General features: G+C 41.5%; 3 protein-coding genes across 5 annotated transcripts in view; 2 read left to right on the top strand and 1 right to left on the bottom strand.

Annotated features, from left to right (window-relative positions):
- The window catches only part of nxn (nucleoredoxin), a 100,577-nt gene extending 81,880 nt beyond the window's left edge, over positions 1-18,697 (top strand). For 2 of the 3 annotated variants that reach the window (XM_023404580.2, XM_087173534.1), the window contains exons 2-8: positions 3,674-3,791; positions 6,790-6,923; positions 9,376-9,476; positions 9,644-9,750; positions 10,618-10,797; positions 11,368-11,492; positions 13,267-14,231. In XM_023404580.2, the coding sequence (XP_023260348.1) occupies positions 3,674-3,791; positions 6,790-6,923; positions 9,376-9,476; positions 9,644-9,750; positions 10,618-10,797; positions 11,368-11,492; positions 13,267-13,485 (984 nt within the window). In that variant the 3' untranslated portion in view covers positions 13,486-14,231. Of the gene's footprint in view, positions 1-3,673; positions 3,792-6,789; positions 6,924-9,375; positions 9,477-9,643; positions 9,751-10,617; positions 10,798-11,367; positions 11,493-13,266; positions 14,232-17,632 lie in introns of those variants that run through there. The other variant, XM_023404581.2, reaches the window with a different exon arrangement.
- Positions 18,698-20,328: 1,631 nt separating this feature from the next.
- mrm3a (mitochondrial rRNA methyltransferase 3a) lies at positions 20,329-23,686 on the bottom strand. Its single transcript, XM_023404578.2, has 4 exons — positions 22,658-23,686; positions 21,341-21,585; positions 21,096-21,257; positions 20,329-20,996 (listed from the first exon to the last, which is right to left on the bottom strand). Exons 1-4 carry the CDS (start codon positions 23,041-23,043, stop codon positions 20,401-20,403), a joined length of 1,389 nt encoding a protein of 462 aa, XP_023260346.1. The 5' UTR covers positions 23,044-23,686; the 3' UTR covers positions 20,329-20,400.
- Positions 23,687-23,974: 288 nt separating this feature from the next.
- LOC111653856 (glyoxalase domain-containing protein 4-like) lies at positions 23,975-27,297 on the top strand. The gene is made up of 9 exons (XM_023404575.2): positions 23,975-24,139; positions 24,316-24,365; positions 24,486-24,606; positions 24,705-24,849; positions 25,595-25,731; positions 25,933-26,019; positions 26,114-26,227; positions 26,310-26,396; positions 26,488-27,297. Exons 1-9 carry the CDS (start codon positions 24,050-24,052, stop codon positions 26,551-26,553), a joined length of 897 nt encoding a protein of 298 aa, XP_023260343.1. The 5' UTR covers positions 23,975-24,049; the 3' UTR covers positions 26,554-27,297.
- The last annotated feature ends 43 nt before the right edge of the window (positions 27,298-27,340 follow it).

The raw sequence follows: 27,340 nt of genomic DNA, 5'->3' as shown, positions 1-27,340 counted from the left end.
GTGTGGGGGGGGGGGGGGGGGGGTGTAACTAAATAGCCAAGCGTCCTGCTCCACCATGCAGTTACACACTCTGTTGATATTGATAATGAATAGAAGCCCCCTTAGAGAGAGAGAGAGCGAGGACAGAGTGGCAACATGCAATCATGATGCAGTGAATACAATCTGCAAGCAGTTCACATGATAATTAGCCGGTGCTAGACTGCTTCTGTTGGACTGATAACATATGTATTTCTGCAAAAGAATCATCTTTTAGCTAGAAAAAGGCCAAAGTGATGTCTGTAAATGTCTTGTGTTTTCTGCATAAACCCAAAGATATTTACAATGAGTAAAAGTAGAGAAACTCAACTCACACTTATGAAGCTGGAATCACACAAAATGGATGGAATTTTTGAAAAATTAATCAGTTATCAAGAAAGTTGTTGATTAATGTGGAAGGCATATTTTTAACGGCTGGGTTTTATTACCTTTGGACAGAGCCAGGCTGTTTCACCCTGTAAGCTGAGCTAACAGGGTCTTGGCTGTAGCTTTATATTTATCACACACACATGAGAGTGGTATCAATCTTCTCCTGTAACTCTCGGCAAGAAAGTAAATGCATATTTCTAAAATTGACAAACAATGGTATTATTATACAGCAGCACATAAGACAGATTTTTCATCTGATAGGTTCTGTTACAGACTAATAAAACCTGACAAGATGACACAAATATTTTTAGCACCACTTCTACAAGGCTGAAGCCGCTTCTCAGACGAGGAATGAGGACAGACTTGACAGTATGATTTATGTGTGTTTTTTAGTACAACACACGGTGTCATGTCACATTCTCTGTTTATTTTCTCAGCTATAATAGACAGCCTGCGGCTCGCAACAATGTAACAGTGTTTTGGGGGAAATGGATCGCTGTGGCATGTGATCCTCATGTTTTCTATTCAGGAGGAGGACAGAGGAGGGAAGAGGAAGAGTGCGCTGTCATTGTTGAGAGCTATTGTCTTTGGTGTTTCGGAGGAAGATTTTGGATTTACAAGTAGGCGACAATGACAACTCAACACTCAGCTGTGACAAGCGTGAGGTTCCCCTCCTCTTCCACCCCACCCAGGCACGATGAATTTCTACCTCTCAAGGTGCTGAAATCCATTTGACGTCTGGTTTGTTTTGCGACAGTCACCAGGACGTGGCGCTTTTGTAGTTACAAGGTCGTTCGTCCGCCCTGAAATCATAACAGCTCTTTTCATTCTAAAGGCAAATCAAAGCCCTCGAAGGATTTTGCATCCGGGGGCTACTCTGATCTGCAGCCAAATAACCAGGCAGACATGATTCAAGGATGCAGTAAATTAGTGGCAAGACAAAGAGGGAGGAATTGGTTCTGCCTCTGAGGTTGCTACATAAATCTCTCAGCTGCTCTCTTGATGCTGCAGCATGTGAGAAATGATAGGACTTAGAAAGCCACAGATTGGTACACAGCCATCTTCCTCTACTTTTAGATTAAAGATCCCTGTGAAACGATGATGTACATTAACCTGTGTTGTCATGGTGAGAGATTTGGCTCCAAGGACGTCAGTTTGGTCCAGACCGAAATATCTCAACAACTATTAGGTGGATTGCCGAGAAATTTTGTACAGATGATTCCCAGAGGATGAATTTTCAGGGGGCTTTGCTGCACACAAGACCCTCTGTCCTTGGACTTGAATTCAGAGAAGGAACACGTTTACATTGCAGGTTACTGAGGCCTTGTCACATTTTAAACCGCATGTCTGGTTTCACAATCATATTAGCTCATTGATATGCTGCTACACACCTCTGTGTGGGTACCTCAGGGCCTTGACATGGAATTCATTTCTTGACATTTTAGTGCTAGAGCAGAACCAATCAGCCTATCACTCAGTTTTTTTTCTTTTGTGTCCCTCTCACACACTCCTTCCTCTAAATCCGGCTCTCAATCTCACATCATCAGCCTGGATGACAGCAGGCAGGCGAGTGAAATGGCAGTTTTTTTAATTTTTTTACAGGGCTGCAGTGTCAGACACGTCTTGCTTTTTGGAGAGTCACAGTTAATGCCCCTAACCCCGTCAATTTGTGCGGAGAGATTGAGTTTCCAGAGCAGCATGGAGCCGGAGCGTGTGGTAAAACTGTTGACTGTGGCAGACACTGAAGTTTGCTTTTGAGGGACTTCCAGACCGACATAGTCTGGAGGCTCCGGGTCGTCTTGTCCATGGGACAGACCGTCTGACCTCTGCTGTCAGAGAGGGCCTGTGGTTGACCTCTGCACAAGTTGCACATGTTGTCATGCGCTCGCAAAAGCATCAGGCACAGATTATGAGCAAAACGCACACTACGATGTGCAGACTGAGGAAGAGAGAGGACTGCTTGCAGAGTCTCTGCGATCCTGCAGTGAAGTCACTGTTTTCACATAAAGAGCAACAAAAGGTTTTCATCAACCTGGAGCTCAGTGGTAACCGAACTCCAGGCTTACTTCACTGAGCCCGAAGGAAAGCAGTGCTGACTTCATTTGGCAGAAAACCTCTTAGAGTAACTACTGCAGCACCCAGAGCAAATCATTCTGTAACACAGGTAGTGAAGTGTTTGGCTTTGTACAGCGGGAAATAAATTTAAAGGCAGAGCAAAATATGTGTTTATTTATCAAAGATGAATCCACTGCTCCTTGTTAACTACTTTTTTCACACAATTCCCTGCAAAGTCATTAATGAGCATTTTGAACCTGAAAGATATCGGTTCAATAAAAGAAGGTAACACGCACTGATATTCTGGTTTTTGGGTGACCATGTTTCTCACTTTTCCGAGCTGGTGTCAGGATTTGATGTGAGGGATCCCCTCCTTCTTCTTCTTCCTCTTCTTCATCTGTAGCTGCTGAAGCAGCAACATTGCACGGTGCCGATCGCTGCTCTTTACAAGACACGGCTGTTTTCTATTCACAGTCTGGGACTCTTCCCTCTGATATGGAAAGTTAGTCTCAGATATGTGAAATGCCTGATCTGCTCTTTGATGTTAAGGACTACACTGGTCGCCAAACTCTATAAATAGCGTCAGCGTTCATGCGCAGATTTCTGGCTGCAAAGCGTCTTTTCTGGCTTTATGAGGCTGCAATAATATCAACTCATCATATAGAAGGTATTATGACTAAATTTAAGGCCAGTGGGTGCTCGTAAATACCTGTGAAAGTATGAATCGTAAATCCAAAAATCTCCAGTTAATTCATAGTGCTCAACACTTGAGAAAGGGTTCAGACTGCAGAGAAAAGTGTTTCTTCTTCAGCTTTTACCCTTAGTCATGACCCAGCAAGGGTAGCATGATTTTGCTCCAATTCAGCCTCTTTAAAGTTAGATCAGCCCTGCAGCGGTGTGCTCCTCACCCTCTGCTAATTCACCTCAGGGCTGACTACACTCCTCTATTTTTATTCTACCTTTTCGTCTCTTGAGTCTCTTTTAAACGACAGAGAGGGGGTTGACCTATAAAATACAAATGGTACTCTGCTGCCATTTGTGTTGTTTATAGTGTTGTATATCAGGTGAAAATACTGCTGTTGCACCGAAGACATCATTTTAGAGGTTAAACAGTTTTTCCAGCTCTGAAATTGAAATACATATGAAGGTGTTATTTGAAGTTTTTCTGTCCAGTTTTTTTCAACCTCTCTTCTCCATGCTTTTCTCTTTACAGATGAAGCTGTGGAACAAGTACAAGGTAACCAGTATCCCATCTCTGGTGTTTGTGGATGCAGCTACGGGGAAGGTGGTGTGTCGAAACGGTCTCCTGGTGGTCAGAGATGACCCTAAAGGTGAGATGAAGTATCCACAGCCAGCCACACTGATTTATCTTTTTCCTTGACCTCAAGGTCTGACCTTCCTCCTCTTTACCGAATGCTTAACCTTAACCCTAACCACCATCCATTCAACCCTAAAAATATCACTTTTTAATGAGGTAATAGGAAGTAATTTGGGGGTCAAAGAACAGCGCAATATTGATAAATTTCTCACACACATAACCCTTAATTCTTGGTGGGTAGCATTCCTCAGTTACGTGCAGGTTGCAGTTTTCAACAACAAGAGCAGCAGCAGCGAGATGGTAACACAGCACAATTCAGTCACTCTTAGTTCACATCAGACTGTTACACCTGTCCAGCTTAAAACAACAGCAGGTAGGACCTGAGGCAAAATCTTAATGTCCAACATGAGCAACAACAATAACTCAGGTTTAATGGTAATTGGTAAAAGAAAATGTCCCTTAATGTGTGTTTCTGTCCACTTCTGTAATGCGAATAGCAGTCGGTGCTAAGTCTCCATCAGGTGCCATTAAACCACAGAAGAAGAGAATGGTTGCAACAAGATGACGTAATTAAAAGAGCATAAGTCAAAGCTCGAACAAACAAAACCCATGTGGAAAATGTGATGTGGAAATATGGCATTCATGTTTGCCTCATGTATGTTCTTATAGTCTCTGTCATCGCTCCACACAGATCACATTTTTAGTCCCTTAAGTGAAACAGACACCGCTTCATCTGCATCATGATTTATTTGCCATTTCTATTGCACTTTGATGCATTCTGTTTTTATTGATACACTAACTTTTCCATCTCAGCAAAGTGTCATTTTTATGAATTTCTGCCTTTTCCACTCAGGTTTCATGACGTGCAAACAGAAAATGTGCATAAAAACAGGTGGATGGAAAGACACTTAATGTTACAGTGATGTGCTTGATAATAGAATAATAACAGCTGGAGTGAAATTTAACTCTGCAATATTCCAAAATATCCATCTAAAAATATCTAGTTTACCTAAGTGTGTCGTGCAGCTTAGTGACACAGCATGAATGAGTGAGATAAACTTGAGAAATTAAAGTCAACCAAAATGTAATGAGTGCCAAAACTAAGGTTACACCTGCATACACACAGACACAACACACACACTGATTCTCTGTAATGATATTTACCAAATGCCTGGTCTGGGTTCCTTGTGGAGATATCCCAGTGCCACACCACTCACCATTTGGCCAAAACATTTTGCAATAATTTTTTTTTTTTCTCCCTTCGTTTGTGTTGATGCTGCCGTAATTATGGTGCTGCATGAATATTATAGCATGTCCATGTCTCACTCCCTCATCTGCAAACCCTATAATTTCTGCACTTTGAAGTGGAAACAGAGAATTAACAAGAGTGGGCTTGCATTCCTTCCCTGTAGAGGACGTCCTCTGTGGCGGAAAAGATCTCAATATTTTAAAATGTTGCCTCTTCACACTCTGTTTGGTCAGCTTGAAAAAAAAAAAAAAAAAGTGCCATTCGTCATGTGAGGTGGGAGAATAGAGTCACTATTGCAGCACAGCAGTGGAGCAGATGGATTTTGCACGAGGACAGTGACAGATTTCACTGTCTGCCTAATGAAAGCCAGTGCTAGCCTGCAGTATTATCTCCATGATTCATTAACTGTTCTTCCAAACTAGATGTAGCTAGAGAAGAGATTAATCTCTGGCCTCAGTAGCAAAGATGGACACTGGTTAGCCAAGATTTTCCAACAACCTCGCTCAAAGAAAACGTGACAAATCAATTCAGCTACAGCAGCTATGGTTAGGAGAGGGAAAGGGCAGTAAAAGTTTGCCATACATCAAAACTGGGAGGGACGGGTGAACAATTCAGGACCCTCTGCCTTTCACTCTCGATGAAAGGCCCGACTTGAGTGGCGGCAGACTAGCCTGCAGCATAAAGATGGAGTGCACTTTTACAATCAGTACAACAATAAAAGGCCGCGCCAGCGCAGTGCAGACGTGTCACTCCTGCCTAATGAAGCCCTAAACAACCGCGCTCACATAAAGACGCCATTAGGAACCAACCATACAAGGTTTTATTTCTGATTACCCTCTTTTTAATTCGGCTGCACCAAATGCATCTCTGCAGAGCTTGACAGTAACAATGAAGACACCTTGAAAAGGGAAAAGAAAAGTGTGAAAGAGAGTGGGAGAGAAGTATTTCTGGCAGCCTTCATGTGCTTGAGAGGCATGGCTTTCAGTCATCATTAAAATCAGATTTCGCATCAGGTGTGTGGTTGCAAAAGCCGATGTCATAAAAAATAAAATAAAAAAAGCCTGTGAGTAATGTATTCATGACAAGTGCACATCACTTTTTGATATCAAAACAGCCATGACACAGAGAGAGAGAGAGAGAGAGAGAGAGAGAGAGAGAGGGCGAGAGAGAGACTCTGGTTTTTCCACTTAATTGAAACATGATTTTTAGCCATGTTAGTGGCACAACTCCAGGGTCCAGACTGAAATATCTAAACAAATATTATATGGATTGTCCAGAAATGTTCATGTCAGTCATGGTTCCCAGACATTAAATCCGACTTAGGTGATCCCCTGACTTTTCTTCTAATGAACCATGAGGTGGACGTCTGAGGTTTTGCGTTAATTGTCTCCACAGCTATTGGATGGGTTGTCGTGAAATGACATACATCCAATTGATTGCCACACTCCTGCAAAACTAATGACTTTTCCATAAGCTTCAGTTGTACTTTGCGTTCTGTGCTAATCACTAAATATTAGCATGCTAAACTACAAAAGTGAACTTGGTAAAAAAAAAAAAAGATAAACACTAGCATGTTAGCATTGCCAGTGCGAGAATGTTAGCATGCCGACATTAGCATTTAGCTCAAAGCAATTTTGTTTCTAAGAACAGCCACACAGAGCTGTTGGCATGGCTGTAGACTCTTGTTTTCTTATCTTTCTTTTTCTTGTGTCTTTTTTTTTTCCTCTTTCATTGCCCGCTCCACTTTCCTACCCTCTCCCAGGCCTGGAGTTCCCCTGGGGGCCAAAGCCGTTTGCGGAGGTGGTGGCAGGGCCTCTGCTCAGGAACAACAGGCAGACAACAGACAGCAGCTCTCTGGAGGGACACTACGTGGGAGTGTACTTCTCTGCACACTGGGTGAGTGTAGTGAACAGAGAACGAGGACAATGACGAACCTGAATTTTTTTTTTTTTTTTTTTTTTTAACTTCTCAGGCTTCCTATCTCTGTTAAAACACTGTGACATCAGAGAAAAATAGGGCAGCAGCAGCGGAGCAGGAAGAGGCAGAGCAAATAGTCAAGATAGATAAGAGAGAGGAGCAGGAGGGTGGAGGCGACTCCATTGTGTTTGTGTGTTTACATTAACAGTGGTTAAATCTCCCCGTCAGTCCTTTCACCACCACCTTTTTTAAAGTTGGCATCGGTCACCACACCCCACTGACATCATCGCCATTGTCTCTTTCTGTGCTGGACCTGCTAACAGCCAGTGAAGGTCATGACTCAGTGATGCATGAAAGGCGTTATATCATTTGTCGACTGTTCCTGATGAGATGCTACGCAGGCTGCTGAAGCCAGTCAGCACAGCAGCTGCCAGAGCCGCAGCCTCAGAGACCAGCTCTTCAGAATGGTGACGCCTGAAGGCTGGCTCAAACCCCAAACCCATACAAAACTGAAGAGGACAAGTCACAAAAGCCATTACAAGACTTTAGTTGCAGTGTTTTTGTTTTTTTTTAAACTCCATATTTCCCCTCGTGTAAATCTGTACGCCATTAAAGTAACTTTATAAACATTAAATGCCAACACCTGGCTTCAGCATCCACTTACACACAAAACATTATATGTTTTATGTGTTTCCCCTAATGTTCTTGGGACTTGAAATGACCCATATGGCAGGAAAACATGTACACCTGTATTTCACTGAGCATTTCCTTTTTCAGGGGGGAATGTTTCTTTTAGAATAACTCATTAGAACAAAACTTCAGCTAAGAAACCTAATTTACTGACAATCATCAGCAAACAAAAAGCCCACATACAGTAAAGACATCTTTATGATGCTAGCTTTGACACCACACTGTGTAAACCATAACGAGATTGCAACATAATTTAAAGTGTTTACTTCTATGAGCAGCCAAGAAAGAAGTCAGTTAATGAGCAGAGAATCGATTGAGGCTTTGTGCTTCACACTCTCACTCCCACCGTCCTTTTGTGTTGGTGTGATGAGTATGCGTGACTGGATCAATGAAAGTGTTTGACATACTGTATCCACTGTAATCACCTTGAATGGTAATGAAAACTTGTCTGTATCTAGTTAATAAATTAGAATTGGTGAGAGGCTTTACTTGAATATGAGATATTATTAACAAGAATCAAAATAACATGTAAGATATTTACAGCCTATGTATTTGAAGGGAAACATAAATCACTACCTGCTCAGCCGCAGACAGACATAGTTAGCGACTAGCTGGTGAAGCATCTAACAGCTAAAGGGCAAGATGTTTCCCTCAGGAGTTGGTAGAGACCAAGACAGAGCTAAAAGAGAGTGAACATTGGACTTAAATTTGCAAAGTGTCCAAAAACACGACTCCAAATGAATGATAATGGTGCTCCATATCTGCTGGATGTGTAAAAAGACAAGTGTTTGCTAACAAGTTCACTATATCAACTTCATAAGGCGATATTATATGGAAGGATTTACAGCTTGTTTCTGCTCCTCTCAAGTGGACAGTGCATTACTTATTAACGTTGTAAAATCAATATGTTTCGCCAAATACAATAACCATTGATAATCTTCAAATATGTTATAAATGACTACTGGTGCTTATTGTAGATATTTTAAACCAGAGAAAATTAGAAATATAGATATGATGACCCAAATCAGTACCCAAATTGTGGTTTTTATCATTAATTTCATTTAGAACAGTTCAGAAAATGCAATCCCTTAATGTGATGCAACCTTCCAGAAAAGAAAGTGACAATATTTAAGCAAATTATTATTTATTATATTAATATAATCTACTGTAACATCCTTATAACACAGCAGGTAGAGTTATTCCAGCCTCATTCTTACCAGACAGAGTTGCTGATGGCAAATTTCTAGCTGGTGGGGGAAAAAAATATTCCCCAAAAACATTAATTACATAAACCAGGCCTTATCTGGTATAAATAATCTGTATTTGTATTTACAGTGTATTCACCAGTAGGAAAGCAGAGAGAGAGCAAGAGAGAGAGAGAGCAAGCAAGGTTGAGATTGACTGGTCTACGTTCCTTCCCGCTGCTATTGCACTCTGATGTCATGTTAAGGGCAGCCACACCACCGCCCCCCTGCCAGGGTATAGTGTGGGCTCTCCTAACACTCTCAAGCTTACAGCAGGATTAGTGTTGTAAGATTGTGGGCTGTATTTGAAAGAAGCTGGATACAAAACAAGACAGAATTACTAGTTTGTGGAAAGGTGTTTGGCGAAATAGAGGAAGAGAGTTGGGAAATACCCAAAGCAATGGAAGCTGCTGCAGCAACCCGTCATTTGTAACTCTGTGTGCTTTATATTCACTTCCTTTTACATTCTCTCTTTTTCCTTTTTCTCTCTCCGTCAGTGTCCGCCGTGCCGCAGTTTGACCCGGGTCTTGGTGGAATCGTATCGAATCGTTAAAGAGTCGGGTCAGAAGTTTGAGATCGTGTTTGTCAGCGCTGACAGGTGAGAGTCACCGTGCCAGAACATAAACAGGATCTTATTTATTGACACGCACATCTGTCTCTGTCAGTCACGGACACACATGATCATGTTTCCTTATTAAATTGTTAATTGAGGCCGGCAAACAAACATCTGTTGTGTTGCTGTTCGGTGTTCTCCAACCTCTCTAGATCAGAGGAGTCCTTTAAGCAATACTTCAGTGAGATGCCGTGGTTGGCAGTGCCATATTCAGATGAGGCTCGGCGGTCACGACTCAACAGACTCTATGGAATACAAGGTATTTTACATCCACCTCCTCCTTATAAATGTTGCTTTAGATATTCAAGCTGAGGGAGAGGGTGTAGGTTTTTTTTTTTTTTTTTTTTTTTTTTTTCCCACAAGCTTAGTTATGTCATGCACTGAAACACTGGCACAATGGCTGACAGCTCTGTGTGCTGGGCAGGCGAACAGCAACACAGATTGCCCTGCAGCCTGAGGAATGTGGGCCGGTTATCAAGTTTACTGTCTTGCTTGCTGCAGAAGTGCTGCGCCTCTCCCCCCTGTGCCTCGCTCTTTTCTCCTGACTCCCCCCTCTGTGTGTGTGCAGAGGACTGTGGATGAAGTTAGCAAGAGCTGGCTCTCGGCCTGTCCTGCAAAGAATGTGAGGAATGCGCGGAGGACGAGTCAACACTGCCCCCTTCTCGCATTCAAAACCCTGCAGTTCCTGATGGCCCCCACCTCTGTTGACTTCAGTCCACATGCGCAGACAGGAACACTCTGACTCATACACTCTTATTTGCTCCTGGATGGTATCTGTTTCTGATAAAGCTGTTAATAAGGGTCAGAGACTGTAATCAGAAGGATGATGAAGGCCAATGAGAAGGGTCAAAAGTCCCACTTGAATATTGGGCAGCCAAAAGGCAGACAGTGCTGCGGAGAGATGAAAGTCACCAAAGAGGCAAAAACTGGTCATACAAAAAGACCCGCACAACAAAGAAAATCTCAGTGGGAGAGGGAGCAGTGTGCGTCATAATGAACGGAAATGACCCAAACCACCTCCCACACTGTGGCCCACTTCCTCCCCTCCTCCTTTTGTCTTCCTCTTACAGCATCCTCACCTCCTTTTTTCTTTTTTTTTTCTTTTTTTTTTTTCTCCCTCTTGTAGGTATTCCCACGCTGATTCTGTTGGACGCAGAGGGTCACATGATCACGCGACAGGGCCGCGTGGAGGTGCTGAACGACCCGGAGTGCCGGCTCTTTCCCTGGCACCCTCGACCCGTGCTCGAGCTCAGCGAGTCAAACGCCGTGCAGCTCCACGAGGGGCCCTGCCTCGTCCTGTTTGTGGGTGAGCACTCGGGCATTTATGATGCAGCTTCTGCAGCTCCACATGGGGCTCTGCCTGGAGCTGCTTATGCTTAAATGAAGTGGCATTTATGTTGAGCGTATTGAATGTCAGGCTCTGTGGAAAATTCTTCCAGTGTCGAGAGGTCCAAAGGTCTTTGGGAAATGTTTCTAGTGTTTATCTATCTATTTATATGCTAATTCTGAAGGTGCAAAGAAGCAAAATGCAGTAGGTTTGTGAATAGCATTGAGAAATGATTTAGACATGAATGCAGGACACTGTTGGGACGACATTATAATACAGTACAATAGCACACCATTGTCAAAAAAGAGGGAGCATATTGATGGCCCTCAAAATTTGAGACCACCCTGGTGTCTCTTGAGGTCAGACCAGATTGCAAAACAAGATGGAGACCATCTGTACAGTTTCTTTTATCTCTTCACTCATCTGACCACCAGTCATCTCTTCTCCCTTGCCTCCCATCTTACTCATCTGTGCATTCTTCCTGTCCCAGGCGGCTTCTTTTCATACTTTTAACATCTTTCCGTATCTCCTCTTACCTCCTTCCATCAGATGCTGAGGAGGAGGGAGAGTTGGAGCCGGCCAAGGAGCTGATTCAACCAATAGCAGAGAAGCTCATGGCAAAGTACAAAGCCAAGGAGGAGGAGACGCCGCTGCTGTTCTTTGTGGCTGGAGAGGTGAGATAAGCCACTCGAGGCCACTCTAGACACAGTAAAAAGACATTACACACGAACTTGCTTTGCTGAAATTGGGGTATGACTTTCAGCAACTTGTGTGTTTGTTGTCTTTGTTGCTGTTGCTATGTATAGATATAGTACATAGTCTGACCATATATTTTAATGAGACTGATTCCATCAACAATATGAAAATGACTTATCAGACCTCTATATTTGGAAATGTGACAAAGATATGTACTGAGCAGGGGACGGTTGTTAGTGCTCTCCAGTGAATAAACACGATACTGTTTCCAGACGGGTTTATGTGAGAGGTTTTTCAAGTCTGTATAATGAGCTGTTTCTGGCAAAGGTTAAGTCATTTATTTTCTTTCTTTTACCTCTGTTTTTGGTTTCCCCCACCTCCTGAGAATTTTAGCTAGTCGCTAACTTTATCTGCTGTTTGGTGCTGAGAAGGTGTAGTGCAGCGTACAGTGGGTTGCAGGGCACACAGCTGAACAGTGAGCTTAGGGGAACTGCAGTGTTGGGTGATAGTTACATGTGGGTTTGCCAGTACAAGCGACCCCTTTCAGATTACACATAGTCATGTGATACATTTTTTTGTATAAGAATATTGATTATGTTTTAAATTTGGTTATTAAAGAATTGTAACCTTGATATGTACTGAGCGGGACACTACAGCTGTTAGTTCTCTCTGGTGGACAAACTATATAATGGAAACACCGTTTTCCAACAAAAAACCTCCAATATACATTTCTGCATTGCAATTTGATGTTACCTATACCACTACCTAATACCGCTGTATCTGTATATCAGCCAATTGGCCCTGGCATTTTTTTCATCACTCAGGCTGTAATCACATATTGCAAGTCCCTGGTTTGTATCTGCACCCAACACCTTTGCAGCTGTCAAAATTACAGTATTAGAGGCCCCTCCTTTGAGCCTCTTGAACCTGCGAGAGAGACACTCACTGCTATCCATGACCCACAATTCAACTGTGAGCCTCTATCATGATTGGCCGAACCAGAGCGTGCCAGGAGATTTTCTTTTCTCTGCTCTCCCACACGGCCTCATCCTTCCATGCCCTGCTTTATCTCCTCCCCCGTCTTCCCCGTGTGGGACGTACCATAGAGTTTTCATAACTCTTGTTATCTCATGTTGTTCTGTCTTGACCTTTCCAAAACTGGTGGAGTTAGCAGCAGCAGCAGACATAATTACAAGATTAGCTACCTCTCCTCAGTTCCCCTGCACTCAGCCCTGCGGCTCCCCTTCCTCCCAGTTCACTTTCTGCCCGGCAGTCTGGGAGGACACTCTGGTGTCTCGTGTCACACTTCGAAGGGCAGGCTCAGGTTTCGGCCGTGGGGCATGCACATGTGCTAACTGTCTGACCCCTGTGTGTCTGTCCAAGGCCACTGCACCCTGATGTCAGCCTTGAAATGTAATTGACATAAGTACGCAGAACGAGAACGGCTTGAGTTTTCAGAAAGACGAGAGTTGACATGATACTGTTTCGTGTTCATTGTCAGTGTGCCAGTATTTATTTGACCTAACACAAAGAAACATTTTTGCACCCAAGCTTGCAGGGATTCAGAAGCTTCTTGCGTTATAGCTGCAGTCTGTGTTTGCTTTGTTTCCCTTGTGGCACACATGCGAAGCCAGTTATTTTTACATCCATGTAGCACAGGTATAATTTCCTGGCTCAAGCTCAACCGGCTATGAAATCACCAGGTTTCATTTCCAGATTGGGTTCACGGTCAGATATCACTTCCCGTTTCAGGATCTGGGCCCAGACTCCTGCACCTTGGCTCGGGTTAACCCTGGTAGTCGCACGCTCCTTGCCAGGCCAGCTGCTGGGTTTTCTGTGTCCATGAGACAGCAGTATGTTGGCAGTCTCTCAGGGGGAGGCCAGGCTGAGCAGAATGACACAGGATCTTCTTACCCTACTGAAAAAACCATCCGCCCCAGAGTAGCACACTGCTTTATAAATGCAGCATGAAAGATCTTTTGTTCTTTCATTTCTGCTGTGTAATGGCTATTGCATGCAAAATGAACTCTGCTGGTATTATCCACTGACATAAGAATTTAACTGATTTTGTTGCAAGCAGCAGTAACTGTTGACTGTGATTATGCTCTTCAAAGCTTTGTTTTCCCATGCTTGATTTGTGTGTGTGTGTGTGTGTGTGTGTGTGTGTGTGTGTGTGTGTGTGTGTGTGTGTGTGTGTAACACTATCTGTCAACAGTATGATTGCTTTGACTTTGGATTACAATGGGGTTGCATGAACACTCCATGACTGCCTCTCAAGCAAATATGAGTCAAAACACATTGAATGTTTCTTCCTTCTTCTTCTATTCTTCTCTGCGTTTGCCAAAAACTTTGGCCCACATTGAAATATCTCAGCAATTATTGCATGAATGTAATGAAGCATTTTACAGACATTCGTAGTTTCCAGTTGAATCTTAATGACTTTTGAAATTGATAGACATTTGGAACTGAGACGATTAGTCAATTAATTTAATAATTGATTCAAAGAAAATTAATGTACAACCGTTTTGAGGCCCCAGGCTCTCTGAATGTGAATAAATTCAGCTTTTCTTCTTACATAAGTGCGATTTTAATATTTTGGGGGTTTTGTACAAAACAAGACATTTCCCAAGACATTTGATGATGAATGTCAACTTGAGCTGAAGGATACTGTGATGACATTGGTAGATTATTCGATAATGAAATTATTTTCGCCCCTATTCACATTTGTGGTTTGTGTTATTGAAATGTTACTAAATGAATTGGTATGAAATTTGTAATAAACACTCATGTGCCACTCAGGATGATTTTGGTGATGCCTTAACTTTTCCTCTGGTGCCATCACCAGGACAAAATTTTGAGTTTGTTCAGTACTTTTGATAAACAAATACCTGCAAAACTGATGCTTTTAGTCCTTATTAGCGAATGTTAGCATGTTAACATGCTAAACTAAGATGGCCAACAAGATAAACATAATACCTGCATTTAGCATTTAGCTCAAAGCTAAATACAGCCGTAGCATGAAGACTTTTAGTGTTGTTTAATTATAAACACATTGAAAGTTTCTTATTTCTTATATTTGCTCAAACAGAAAAAATGCACTGACTCAAGAAATGTTCTTCAGTTCTTTAAATCTACTGGCTTTTTATCTCACGTAATTTAATTTACTTAATTTAATGTTGAGAATATCCAAAAATTCACAATGATGACTTGTCCTCAAGGCATCAGAGCTGGCCGGTGAGATGGATGCAGCCCCAGCTCGGAGGCCGGTGGGGATGTTTGTTATATCATCATCAGTTCAGGCCTTATCAGATGGTCATCGTCTGCGAAATGCCACAGTGCATCAATAATCAGAACAAGCCTGACATGGCCCAGCAGGTTCCACACGGTAAACACACGCTGGGCCTTATCACAGCTGTGAGTGCAGGCTACACAGCAGAGAGGCCCTTTGTCTTTTTTGTTCTGAGCTGAGCTGTGAAGGGTGGGAGGGTGGTGTGTGTGTGTGTGTGTGTGTGTGTGTGTGTGTGTGTGGGGGGGGGGCTGTGGAATGGCAGCACCTCCCGAGAAGCAGTTTACACAAGCAGAGAAGTCACACAAAAGAAGATGCATGACTTCCTACTGAGGTGAAAGCTGACGCAGAGATTACATCTCCTCATATCGGAGAGGCTGGATAGGCCACGGTGACAGATTGTTGAATTTCTCCCTTTGTGGTTTCTTTACACCGCGCGCCCAGATGATCTATAATCTACGCTCAGTATGGCTGCAAGAGAGCATGCAAGGGAAGGGCTTTTATTTGTAGTGGGAGAATCGAGCAGTATTTCACTCGTAACAACATTGTCCTCAGTGACAGCTTACATCTGCGAGCATTAAGTGGTCAATGTATGGTGATTTGCAGCATAATAAAACGGGCACCATTCAGAGGAAGTTAGCTGCCTACAATAAAAATACCACACTGCAACTCATCTGTTCCATCTGTTAGCAGTTTTGCAAAGTAGAGGTCACAGACTTCATCTTGGCATACTTATCCTTTTTAGGTAGCGGCACAGCCAAGCTATTCAATGAAAAGTCTGAGAGCTGATTGTGTGTGGTGTGATCCAGTTAACAAGAATAGCTGCAGATTTTCTGATAACAGGAAAGACGCAACAAAGAGGCCTGAAAGGAGGAAATGCTTGAGCGTTTATATGTAGCTGGAAATCCATTCAAAGTCGCCCTATCTTTCACTTTGTTTTGACAAAACTCACACTGGCACATAAATCAGTAACTGACTGTGTTAATATCAAGAGTCACCGCCTCTGTGAGAGGTCCAGCTCTTTGTTGCAGTGCCACCCTCTGGCCCTTTCTTGTTACTTCTGCCTTTCTCAACATAATCTTTTCCATATGAAACTGATCTTAAATCTTTGAGTCTCCCTCTGAGCCAGCAAACTAAGCTGAGGAGAAATCAGGCCAAGAGGAGCAGACAATTTCTCAGATGGTAGTAGCTGTATGCATTTAATATGTGAATTGTGTGATCTTACTTAATATAACACATGAAAGCCATTAGACCTATAGAAAAAGTGTGACAAGAATAATGGATCTCTGTCAGGCAGAGACTCTCCTGGCTGGGAGTAAAGCAGAGTTACGAAACAGTGTGATTTCTTATTCACTCTCAATAATTAATGGCTCTCTCAAGCTTGTTTGGAAGTTGCTGTCTGTCTGCTAGTGATTCATTTCTGTTAGCTATGGCTACAGGGGTTGTAATCCTGACTTGTTAAAGGGTGAAAGGTGACATCAAGCCTCAGGCAGAACATGGGTGAAGTCCTTTTTTAAAATAACTGCTAAGAAATAAAACTTCAATTCCTGGTAAACCCAGCAGCAATCTATTTTTAACAAATTCCATCACAAGTCCATGTACTTCTCTCTCTCTCTTTCTCTCTCGCGCCCACATGCGCTATTCAAATGCTCCGTGATGAGACTTATATCTGACGTGAGCGAGCTTTTGAAAAAGGCAGGGATGTTGTTGGACCCCCCACCTGATTCCTTCCTGTCTTTCCACACAGCAGGATGTGTGACTAAGCTCCGACTCTCTGGTCTCTCTAGGCAGGCTGCCTGCAGGAGGACGGCAGAGAGGAGAGTTTCATATTCTCTTTCAAGAAGTGTGCATTAATAAAGCTTGTGCCAGGCAGTTCTGAATTTTATGAGGTAAATCCAAACTTGAGATAGTTCAAGTAAAGGCTGCTGTACTAATTTTCTTTGCCAATAGCAAAGTCTGAAGAAAAATGTTGCCGCTAGAAACACCCAACACAACGGCGTCGCTCACAATCATGCTGCATCGTTTCAGTGACAGTTGCGGGAGTTTCAGGTGACATCACACCTGAAGTTCACTAGTTTGTCTACGCTGTAGTTTGTTTTTTTGACTTGCAATCCCTTTTTAAATAAAGTTTTGTCTACACGGGTCAACAGGTTGTGGCCAGTTCACCCGAGTGATCAGATCTCAAAGGCGTCCTTAATGCTTCTTGAGTGCGTTCACATCTGTATTTGGAGCTGTCCACTTGTGATCTGATGAACTGAGACAGATGTTAATGCCAGGTCTGAACAGGGCCACAGATTCTTCCTTCTCAGAGTGTTTTATTAGAATAACTTAGAGGCGTGACGAGATCGTAGCGTCCATTCATTTAGAAAACAAGTCATATTAAGAGTTGTCCAATATACGCCTGGTTGACAAATTCATAAGAAACTGAAATTATGCAAAAGAAAATGTTGAATCCCTGCACATTATCAGTACTGCAACCTTGCATTTTTAGGAAACTTTGAATGATTTTTCCCCCCAAAAAAAGAGCTCACAGCGGGGTGAGAATTCAACACTTTATATTAGTAAAAAAAAGCCTAAAAAACAATATTGGCTTTCGTATTCTTCTGCTCCTTTTGGGTGTTCCCTGCATCATATTGGGGACAAATTATGGGACACTAAACATAATATTAGAGGAAACTTTATATTTAAGGAAACCTGTAGTTAAAAGTTTCAGAGCACAGCTATCCTCTTGTCAAACATTTTTGAGTTGCTTTGCTCATTACTGAAGCCAAAGTGTTGTATGTTGTATGTAATATCACACTTATTACTGTATTTTTCTCTCTTTCACCACAGGATGACATGAGCGACTCCCTGCGAGACTACACCAACCTCCCAGAAGCAGCGCCTCTGCTCACTATCCTGGACATGTCGGCCCGCGCCAAGTATGTCCGCGACGTCGAAGAGATCACGCCGGCCGTAGTGGAGCAATTTGTCAGCGACTTCCTGGCTGAAAAGCTCAAACCAGAGCCCATCTAAAGAGGACGTCCAAATATAAATCGGATATACTATGTTGGGGCTCACTCCATCATCGACCCCTGACCTGTTGCTACGCCCCTCACCCTTCCCAGTCCTCCCACTATCTCTCTCACCTCTCCTCCTGACCTTGTCAGACTGTTAGAGAGATGTCTCACTTTTTACTGACATTTTAACATTTTTTTAGACATGTTCCTCTTTTCATGGAGTCCTCTCTTTCTCCTGTGGTGCCTTGCATTGACTATAGTCCCTACAGTAATATATATGGAGATTCTGTTGGTTTTTTTGGCCTCAAGAAAAGTATTTGTATTTTTTTTTTTTTTTTTTTTTTTTTTTTTTTTTTCAAACAATAGCATTTCTGAATTCTAGAGAAAACCAGAGAATTACCCAGTGGACCTACTTATTCAGCTGATTCTTTGCTTTCTTTGTGTCTTGTCTGCAAGATCCTTGTTACTTTTGGTTTCTGAATGATGTTGAGAGAGAACAAAATGCATTTTTACAGTTGTAATTCACATGTATACTTAGTGCAAATGTGGTAAACCTCAGTTGGATGTAGCCGTAAGCAAAAACAGTATGACAGGTGCACATACAGTAAAGATCACATTATACTTGCTTGTAACAGAACAATGACTGATGTTTTAAAACTCCTGTGTCTTGTGGTGTGTTATGATGTGAGTGAAAGTCATCTCTAGCCAGTCGTTATGGTGGTTCTCATCTCATAGTCATTATGAAGGACTTTCTGTGAAGGTCCTCTGATGAAAAGGCCGGTTTAGTCCTGAAGGCACAAAATAGCATTTGAAAAAGTGTTGAATGTATAAATCCCTATATTCTGTTACTTCAGTCATGACTTCTCACACCCATTAAAATTTCACTGGCAAGCACAAAGCTCTGTTCCTGTTAAGTTCTACCAATAAAGTTAGCTTGTGGATATGTAAAATACACACAATGCAAGTATTTCAGTAATCCTCATGGTCTCAAAGGAACTTAATGCAAATTTTGCATTTATTGTCAGAGACAGTATGCAGATTGATTTTTGTTCATTTATAAACTCCAGGTGGAATGGAGACTTTTGACCTCACACTCGAGTGTCGTGAGTTCTGCATATTTGCAGACATTGTTGCTGCAAGGACTGACACTGTGAGTCTTGTCCTTTCCAGCGTGAATCTAATAAGTGCATGCATCTATTTAAGGCTTGTAGGAAGTGGGTAATGGGTGTGCTTATGTTCTTTTTCTTTTCATTAAAGTGAGGGTAGTGTCTTTTTGGAGAGTAAGGAGAAGAGGGATTTATAGCTTTCTCCAGCCTCCTTTTGTGAGATTTATTGTGTAAGAAAAACTCAAATTTACGTCAAAAGATAGCTTTTGTGTGGTAAAACAGGTGCTTTTTGGCCATAAGCAGAGCACAACAGTCCTACTCGCCTCTTTCAGACATTAATCCAATCACACCCAGTAAGACTGCTGCATCACTGTCATCGTGGCACAAGTCTGAACTGAATGCTGTTAGATTAACATGAAAGCTGCAGTTGCACAAGGTACCACATGCACAAAAAGAGAGAACTGTGTCTTAAAGCTCCTTCTGAAATCACTCTATAAACTGCATGTCTCAATTATCATCTCTTATGCAAAAAAAAAACAGTTTAACACATTGGGAAACACTTTCAAACAGACAATTTAAAGTTTTTATGGATATTTTTCTCGCATCACATCAAACTATTAAAACAGAAATACGTACGAGCAAGTAACGGGTGATAATCTGAGCAATGGTCTGTCCCTATATTCTAAATTCTGGGGCTCTTTCTGTAAATGTGCCGTCGTGTTTGAATAAAGCCTTAAGTAGAGCTGTTACGTATTTCAAGTCTAAGAAGAGCTTTCTGTATTCAGGCTTTAGAACAGCAGCTGTTCCTGTTCTTTTTTCAATATTCGAGTGGCTGTATTTTTCACTATTCTGTTTTACTTGCCATTAATATTCTTTGGAGACACTGGAGGGATGGTATTGCAGCTGTTGTCAAAGGGAGAGTGGAACAACAATGGGTAAGGCTTTGCTTTTTTCATAAAATTAAATATAAGGCAAGACGAGTTTATTTGTATAGCACATCATACACAGAGGTCATTCAGTGTGCTTAACAGAAATAAAAGAAGCGTAAAGAGTCAGCCTCCACTCCCTACCCTGATAACTCTCACACAGTCCCTTAACATTTCCTATATTGAGTTCAGGAGCATTTTTCAAGCCAACACAGGCAGGAGAAAATGACATCAGGCAATCAGTCAACTATTTGATTCAGTAATTTTTCAATCAAAAATGCCACATTCTCTGGTTTTGTCAGGATTTACAGATTTCTTTGTCATCTATGGTAGTGCACTGAAAATCCTTTAGTTTGGGCTGATGCTTTTCTGATTAATTGAGAGAATCATCAGATTACTTGATCATGAAATAATTTAGCTGTAGTCATTTAAAAAAAAAAAAAAAAAAAAAAAAAACTTCACTTCACTTGACATGAATTCAAACAAACACTTTGCAATTCCTGATTTAAATTGTGAGTTTTATTACAAGAGAAAGAGGGTGTGTGTCACACTGATGTTTAGAGGGAACATCATGAAAACTGCCCCTCAACTTTAGATTTCCATTTCCTTCCAGATGTTTGCATCAATTTTAACAGCTGTTTCCTGCCCTCAAACAAAAGGATACTGGCTGCCATGGCTGAATTCAAGCTGTCCACATCAGGAACGACAGGAATAAAGAGCCTGTGACCGGCGGTTTTCTCAGCCAACTGGACTGACTCTAGACTGAGACCGTGTGTCTCACCACCTATCACAAGAGCAGTGGGACTCTGAGCCCAGCTCTCATGGTATAGCTTGGTGTCCACTATGGGGAGTGAAAGTCCCTCATCCTCAGAGTCAAAGTCAGAGTCAGCATCATAGTCCTCGTAGCGCACGTTACTATGACTACGCCTTGTGCTGACCCAGCCGTAGTCTCCTGCTTTGGAAGGTTTGTGGGACATATTAACTTGCAAATCTTCTGTTTCTCTACTTCTGTCAGGGCCACAGCTGCTGTCAGCCACGTGGACAGTCACAGGTTTAGGGAGATAATTCTGGATTTTATCCCAGTCCAGGCTGGGATAGATGGGAAGGCGGAAATGGGCGCCCATTGCTGCACGCAGAACTTTCGGCTCCCAAGCATCAACACAGCCTGTTGATGGAAAAATAAAGAAACGTGAAAAATTACTAGCACAGAAAAAAAAAGCCATTTTCTGGGGGTGGGGTGCACTGAAAACATCATCTAACCTACCCTTGGTGAGCATGACGTTATGGCATCCAGCAGCAGCTGCACATCGCAGCATAGTCCCAAGGTTGCCTGGGTCTCGGATGTTGTCGCATATCAGGGACAGTGGCACTGAATGATCTGTATTTGTAAAGTTTAACCGTGATGGGTCCGGACGAGAAAATATGGCTGCAGAGGAAGGGATAAAAGTGAGCAACAACTCAGAGTGTCTGTCTTTCAGAATGAACTAAAACAAAACATGTGACTCTTACCGATCACTCCCTGTGGAGCCACAAGGTCAGACCAGATCTTGATGTCCTCAAACTTGACTTTGACTAGCGTGGCCCTTTTCAGCTTGTTGAGGGGTAGCTCTCGGAGCCGATCCACTGTACTGAAGAACACCATCTGTGGGTTGGCACCAGCATTCAGGGCATCACAGATCAAACGCTTGCCCTCCAGGAGGATTTTACCCTGGTGCTCTCGAAATGTCCTAGAACGAGCAACGCTCACTAACCTCCTGCAGTAGAGACGAGAAGCGAGAGAAAGTTTAGTGAGAAGGACTGTATGCAGTGTGAACATGAATAACTATCATAATTATAAAGGGGGCAAATTTTGAATCAAATCTGGCACTACCTGAGTAAACAAGACTATGTATCTCAAGACTATTGAGCTTTTAGGTTCAGTACCCAATCAGGATGAGTCAGTGTTTCCTATATATTATATGACTGGATTATTATTACTGATGCATTAATGTATAGGAAGTATTTTCATGCTGCAGCAGGTTGAGGTGGAGCTAATTTTACTATGGGACATACTGCTGGGTATTTTAACCTAAAACAATACATCATATTTTACAGGCTGATTACATGACATGTTAACCAAGGTTGGATTACCTGGATTGAGCTCTTTTGTTTTTAAGTTGTTTTTTATCAAATTGCTTAATTTTTTTCTGTGTGTCAACTAATTAACACTCAGAAAACCTTGGGCAAGGTCATGTGATTCCATCATAGGTAAACTGTAGGCTGCAATGAACAATTATTTTCATTATCAATACATCTGACAGCTATTATATTTAATGACTGAGTGATTGTTCAGTGAATATAATGCCAGTAAACAGTGAGGAATGCCTCATCATTCCCTGAAGCCCAAGTTAACATGTTTAGTTTGATATGGATTCAGACCAACAGTCAAAAAGACAAAAATGTTGAGTTCACCATCATAGAAAACTAGCAAATATTAATATTTGAGAAGCTGGTACCAGTGAATTTTTCTTTAACATAATTACTCAATGATTCATCTGTTATCTAAATTGCTGCCAGTTAATTTTCTCTCAAACGACTAATTTACAGATCAATTATTTCAGCTTTAGAGCAGTAGTTTGTCTCTGGATGTCTGGGATGTAAAGTGGGAGTCAGTAGGTGCCCATCACATCCCTCCACTGCTTTCTACACAGCTGACTTATAAGCGACTTGATTGTTGCTCTTTTATCCTCTTTGCCACCTGATATAAGATGAAAATGAGCGACTTCCCTTTGAATGCCACAGTTGTGAGCTCTGACAATCACAGCTACCTCATGCAGAGACACTTACGCCAGTCTCTTATCTCCAGGAAAAGCCCTCTCAAAGCGCAGTCCATCAACTCGATCCTTAGTAGCAGAGATGTGGGCATGTTTTTCAGCCGACTGCACATTACTCCTCGCCTTGACAGAGCCACTTTCTTCAAGATGCTCTGCTGCAGACGATGTGACCCCTGCCTCCTTCTTCTCCCTCTTGACATGTTGCTTTGCCGTCAGAGACTGTGGCTCAGTCTTCACCACTGTACCCGCCTCGTCGTCGGGAAACAGCACTCTGACAGGTTTCCTCCTCAGTCCGCGCACATACCGTTTTGATGCCACTACAACATCGTTTCCCCTCGTTAGAAAAGCACGTTGTTCTCTGGAGACAAGACATATCACGCTCCTCACATACGCTGCCATTTCTATCGCACGACGCTGAAGTTCGTTTCCGAGTCACCAGTTAAGGGGAAAGGTAAGGGGAGCTTAAGTTAAGGTAGTGAGCGACCTATTCTGTTTTTTGCACGTCTTACTGCTGTGAAAGGTTGTTAGACATTGTAGTTAAAGAACATTAGCGCTATTTGAAACCCACTTTCAAACTGGTGAAAACTTAATTTTATTTACGAAAGCGAGAAAGGGGGACTTTTTCTATACTATATTGGACACTGTCTAGATCAAAAACCGCAATTCCTAGACTTGGCGAATCTGGGCTAGATAATCCCAGATAAACTAAAAACACAGTTTCAGATTTGTGAAATATTTATTCTTTTTGTTACAACACACATATAAAAACAGAAAATCGGTTCGCTCAGTATTTTAAATCAAGGGTCCCTTGCTCTCGAATCAGAAACGTACTTCAGTGTAGCCCATTTCTTCTTCTCTTGTTTAAGAGGACGGTGTATAAACGCAACCTGCCCTAATTACCGCCACCTGTTGTAAAGTAGCTGATATTACAGTTTACGCATCTAAAATTAATCTAGTTCCCTGAGTAATGTTAGGTATGTATTGTCCCAAAGAGGTTACAAACCTGGTGTTTACTGTATTCCCTTTTCAGTGATTTAAGTTAAAGTTGCGCCCAACTGTGACCTCGCGAGAGAAGGCGAAAGGATATGTTGGGTGATACCATTAACCTAAATGGCTAGGGGTGGCGAACTTAGTTTTGTTACTTTTTATTTTGTGTAAAGTTGTTGTGCTTGTCGTTAATGGTATTTCACTTAATTATATTGAATGGCACTTTAATTTTCAAAATGTGATATAATATTTAGGAGCTGTATTTCTAGTTAATTGCTGCTGCTTGTCCATTGGTATTTACATTTTACCAATCGACGACAGAAAAATCGATCATCAAGGAAGCTGAATCGCTGGCTGCACGGGTATCAATCGATCTGCAACACAGACAGCATAGACATCATAATATCTGACAGGAAACATGGCTTTAAGACGAGCGCTGCATTTTGTTTTCAAAGTTGGTGACAGGACCAAAACAGCCACATTTTACCGAGATGTTTTGGGCATGAAGGTACTTTGTCTGAGCTTCTTTTAATAACGAGAAGTGACTTACGCCACTGGTTAACTTCCACTGTGTTGCACAACAATGTAGCTGCTAATTCCTCTACTGTCATATGACTGAGACTGTTTTAAAAATGTGTTCTCATGCTAAATGCTTTTTTGTTAAAATGTCTTCATCCAATTTAGGTTTTACGCCATGAAGAATTTGAAGAAGGGTGCAAAGCAACTTGCAATGGGTAGATATCAAATGCCTGGAGCTAACTGGACTTTGTACTAACACAGCTGGATAATACAGAGTTATACAGAGCTTTTAATAGCCTAATACTGACCACTGCACTCCTCCTGTCTACATACAGGCCCTACGATGGAAAATGGAGCAAGACAATGGTTGGCTTTGGTCCAGAAGATGACCATTTTGTTGCTGAACTGACATACAATTATGGGGTCGGAGAATATCAGCTTGGCAATGACTTCTTGGTGGGTGAGAGTTCATTTAGACACTGCACAGAGAAAGACAACATATACCTGTTACAGGAGCCTTGAAAAAGATATTATCATCCATGTGTTGGCTTTAGGGCCTCACTCTGCAGTCAAGCCAAGCTGTCAGCAATGCTAAACGTCTGGGATGGCCTCTCACAGAGGTAGGGGAGGCTCTGTATCTGACCCAGGCTCCAGGAGGGTATCGCTTCTACCTGGTGGACAAAGAGCAGCCTCCTAAGGGTGAGTGACACAGGCCTTGTCTGTCTCTTAATTCTGCATGAAAAGGTGCTACCATTGTAGTTTGTCCTTTGCTCAATGGAGTCCAATTTTGACAATTAATAACTGTAATAATCTTATCACAATTATCAAGTAAAAATACCAAATATGAGTTTCTTACAGCTTCACAAATGCAAAGAGTTGATTGGTTTCATAGCTTGATAAATATATTTATTGTAATATCAATTTTATTTTATCCAGACAGATGGTCATTTCTCCGTAAATTTGTAAATTAATAACTGATTATTATTATCAAAATAATTTTAATCTGCAGTCCCAAAGAATGTGTTTGATTGAAAACTGATTAGATAAAATAACTGTATAGTTATTCTGTTTCTTAAACAACTCATATCACAGTTACTCTTCTTAAAGAAAGGCTTATTATCATCATCTCCTGAATAGGAATTTCAAATGAATATAATGATAACAATAATAAATTTAATTATGGAACACTTCTTCCAAAACACAGTTACAAATTGCTTTCCAGTAAAACAAGGAATAAATTGGAAAAAAAAGTAATACGATAAATAATGTATAGAGCCATATTCTACATGTATAAAGCAGGACACAGAAAAATCTACGGAATACTAACCTCTTACCATTCTGCAGATTTTCTCAATCCACTCATTCCAGATGTTTAAGCATTTTATAGTGTCCTTACCTCTGTTATTGATCACATGGTCAGTGAGCTTTAATAATCTGTCCCCAGACCCTGTGCAGAAGGTTTGTCTCGGAGTATCAGACCTCCAGAGATCGACACACTACTGGACGACACTTTTGGGAATGAAGGTGATGGAGAAGAATGAGGAAAAGAAAACAGTGCTGATGGGATTCACAGATACACAAGTGAGTCAAGTTTCAACAAAAAAAAGTGGCAGTGCCTCCTTTCCTTTCAGAATTTGCTAAAAACAGATAAAGACAATTTAGAGATTGTTATAATATATGTAATGTTTGTATTTTGTATTTCATATTTTATGTTAACGACTAGAGAATGCATTTTATAGTACATGTGCTCATTTCATTTATACCTATCTATAATATATGCAGTGCAAACTGGAGCTTCATGATATCAGTGGGACAGTGGATCATGCAACAGCATTTGGAAGGATAGCATTTTCATGCCCACGGGAGCAGGTAAAATATTACTTCATGGATAAATCCTAGTGTTTGTTAATATTGGAGAAACATTATCATCATTCATATAATACATACTATTTACATTCCTCAGCTGCCTGACCTTGAAGCCTTAATGAAAAAGGAAAATCAGAAAATTCTCACTCCATTAGTCAGCCTGGACACTCCCGGAAAAGCCACAGTAGAAGTGGTTATTTTGGCTGACCCAGTAAGTGCAATACATAAAAATATTCAGTCCTCATATGAAGGGAGTTTTAGTAAAAATGTTAACTACACAATGTTTGTTTTAGGACGGCCATGAGATTTGCTTTGTTGGAGATGAGGCTTTTAAGCAGCTGTCCATGGTGGATCCCAAAGGAAATGACTTACTTGATAAGGTTGGTGTTGCTTCATTTCACTTTCTACATTTACTATGCAACATGTGTTGTATATTCATTCTACCTGTGTTCCTTGTGCTTTTAAACCCAGGCCATGGCCGAAGATAAAAGTGATGAGTGGTTTGCCAAGCACAACAGACAGAAAGCTGCTGCATGAGATGAAAAACATCGTGCACCACCCATCCGTCACCAGTTCATATGATGATGAGATGATGCACAAGGCACTTGTAGAGTAAATGCTCTTGTAATTTAACTCAAGTATCCATAGGCTGGTAGTGTGTGATTTATTTTCCCCTGGAACATGTCATGAGCTGCTGTTACACTGACAGCACTTGCTCAATTTGGTGGATATTTTTCCAATAAATATTATTCCTATCAATAAAGGAGAGGGGTGGGCTAAAACATTAAATTAATGCAACTTTTTTTTTTTTTTTTTAATTAAGGAAAGTATCAAAATGGCCTGGGGCAAAATTCTGCTGTTGGGTCTTTGTTGCCCCTGCAACAACCACCTTCTGTGCATTGTGTATGCACCACTTAGTACTCCTAATTCCTGGAGTAACTCTACCTGGAGATAAGGTTTTTGTTCACCAGTTAGTTTGTGGTAATTTGATTTTAAAAAATGTGTTTGGAAAATTTTTCACAGGGCTAGATCATGACCCTTATTGTTGATATTGTACTTAAGAACTGCAAACTCTATATATTTGCAGATAATCAAGTGACCAAAACCCAGTTACATGCAGTGTAGCTGGAGCTTTTAGAGGTCTGGGGCAGTTGGCTGGTTATCCTCCATCTTTTGTATTATATGCTATAAAACCTGAGTATCATACACTGAGACTTGTCCTATGTAAAAGTGCATAATGTCACTCATCTGCTCGCAATAAAAACAAAACTTTTCAGCTTAGTAAGACAGTTTGATTTATTTTCTTCTGTGTTTTACACAATTG

This window comes from Seriola lalandi, unplaced genomic scaffold (assembly GCF_002814215.2).
Source record: "Seriola lalandi dorsalis isolate HSWRI2012SDOR001 ecotype SW California unplaced genomic scaffold, Sedor1 jcf7180002054249, whole genome shotgun sequence".
Classification (NCBI taxonomy): Eukaryota; Metazoa; Chordata; class Actinopteri; order Carangiformes; family Carangidae; genus Seriola; species Seriola lalandi.
The sequence above is the reverse complement of the archived record's forward strand: the minus strand, read 5'-3'. Positions and strand labels throughout refer to the sequence as shown.

Coding starts and splice junctions, on each gene's coding strand:
- mrm3a (XM_023404578.2), bottom strand. CDS start 23,043: ATGGCAGCGTATGTGAGGAGCGTGATATGTCTTGTCTCCAGAGAACAA. Junction 21,586..22,657: donor CCTGGAGATAAGAGACTGGC/GTAAGTGTCTCT, acceptor TCTCTACTGCAG/GAGGTTAGTGAGCGTTGCTC. Junction 21,258..21,340: donor GGCTCCACAGGGAGTGATCG/GTAAGAGTCACA, acceptor CTTCCTCTGCAG/CCATATTTTCTCGTCCGGAC.
- LOC111653856 (XM_023404575.2), top strand. CDS start 24,050: ATGGCTTTAAGACGAGCGCTGCATTTTGTTTTCAAAGTTGGTGACAGG. Junction 25,732..25,932: donor TGGGATTCACAGATACACAA/GTGAGTCAAGTT, acceptor TAATATATGCAG/TGCAAACTGGAGCTTCATGA. Junction 26,020..26,113: donor TTTCATGCCCACGGGAGCAG/GTAAAATATTAC, acceptor TACATTCCTCAG/CTGCCTGACCTTGAAGCCTT.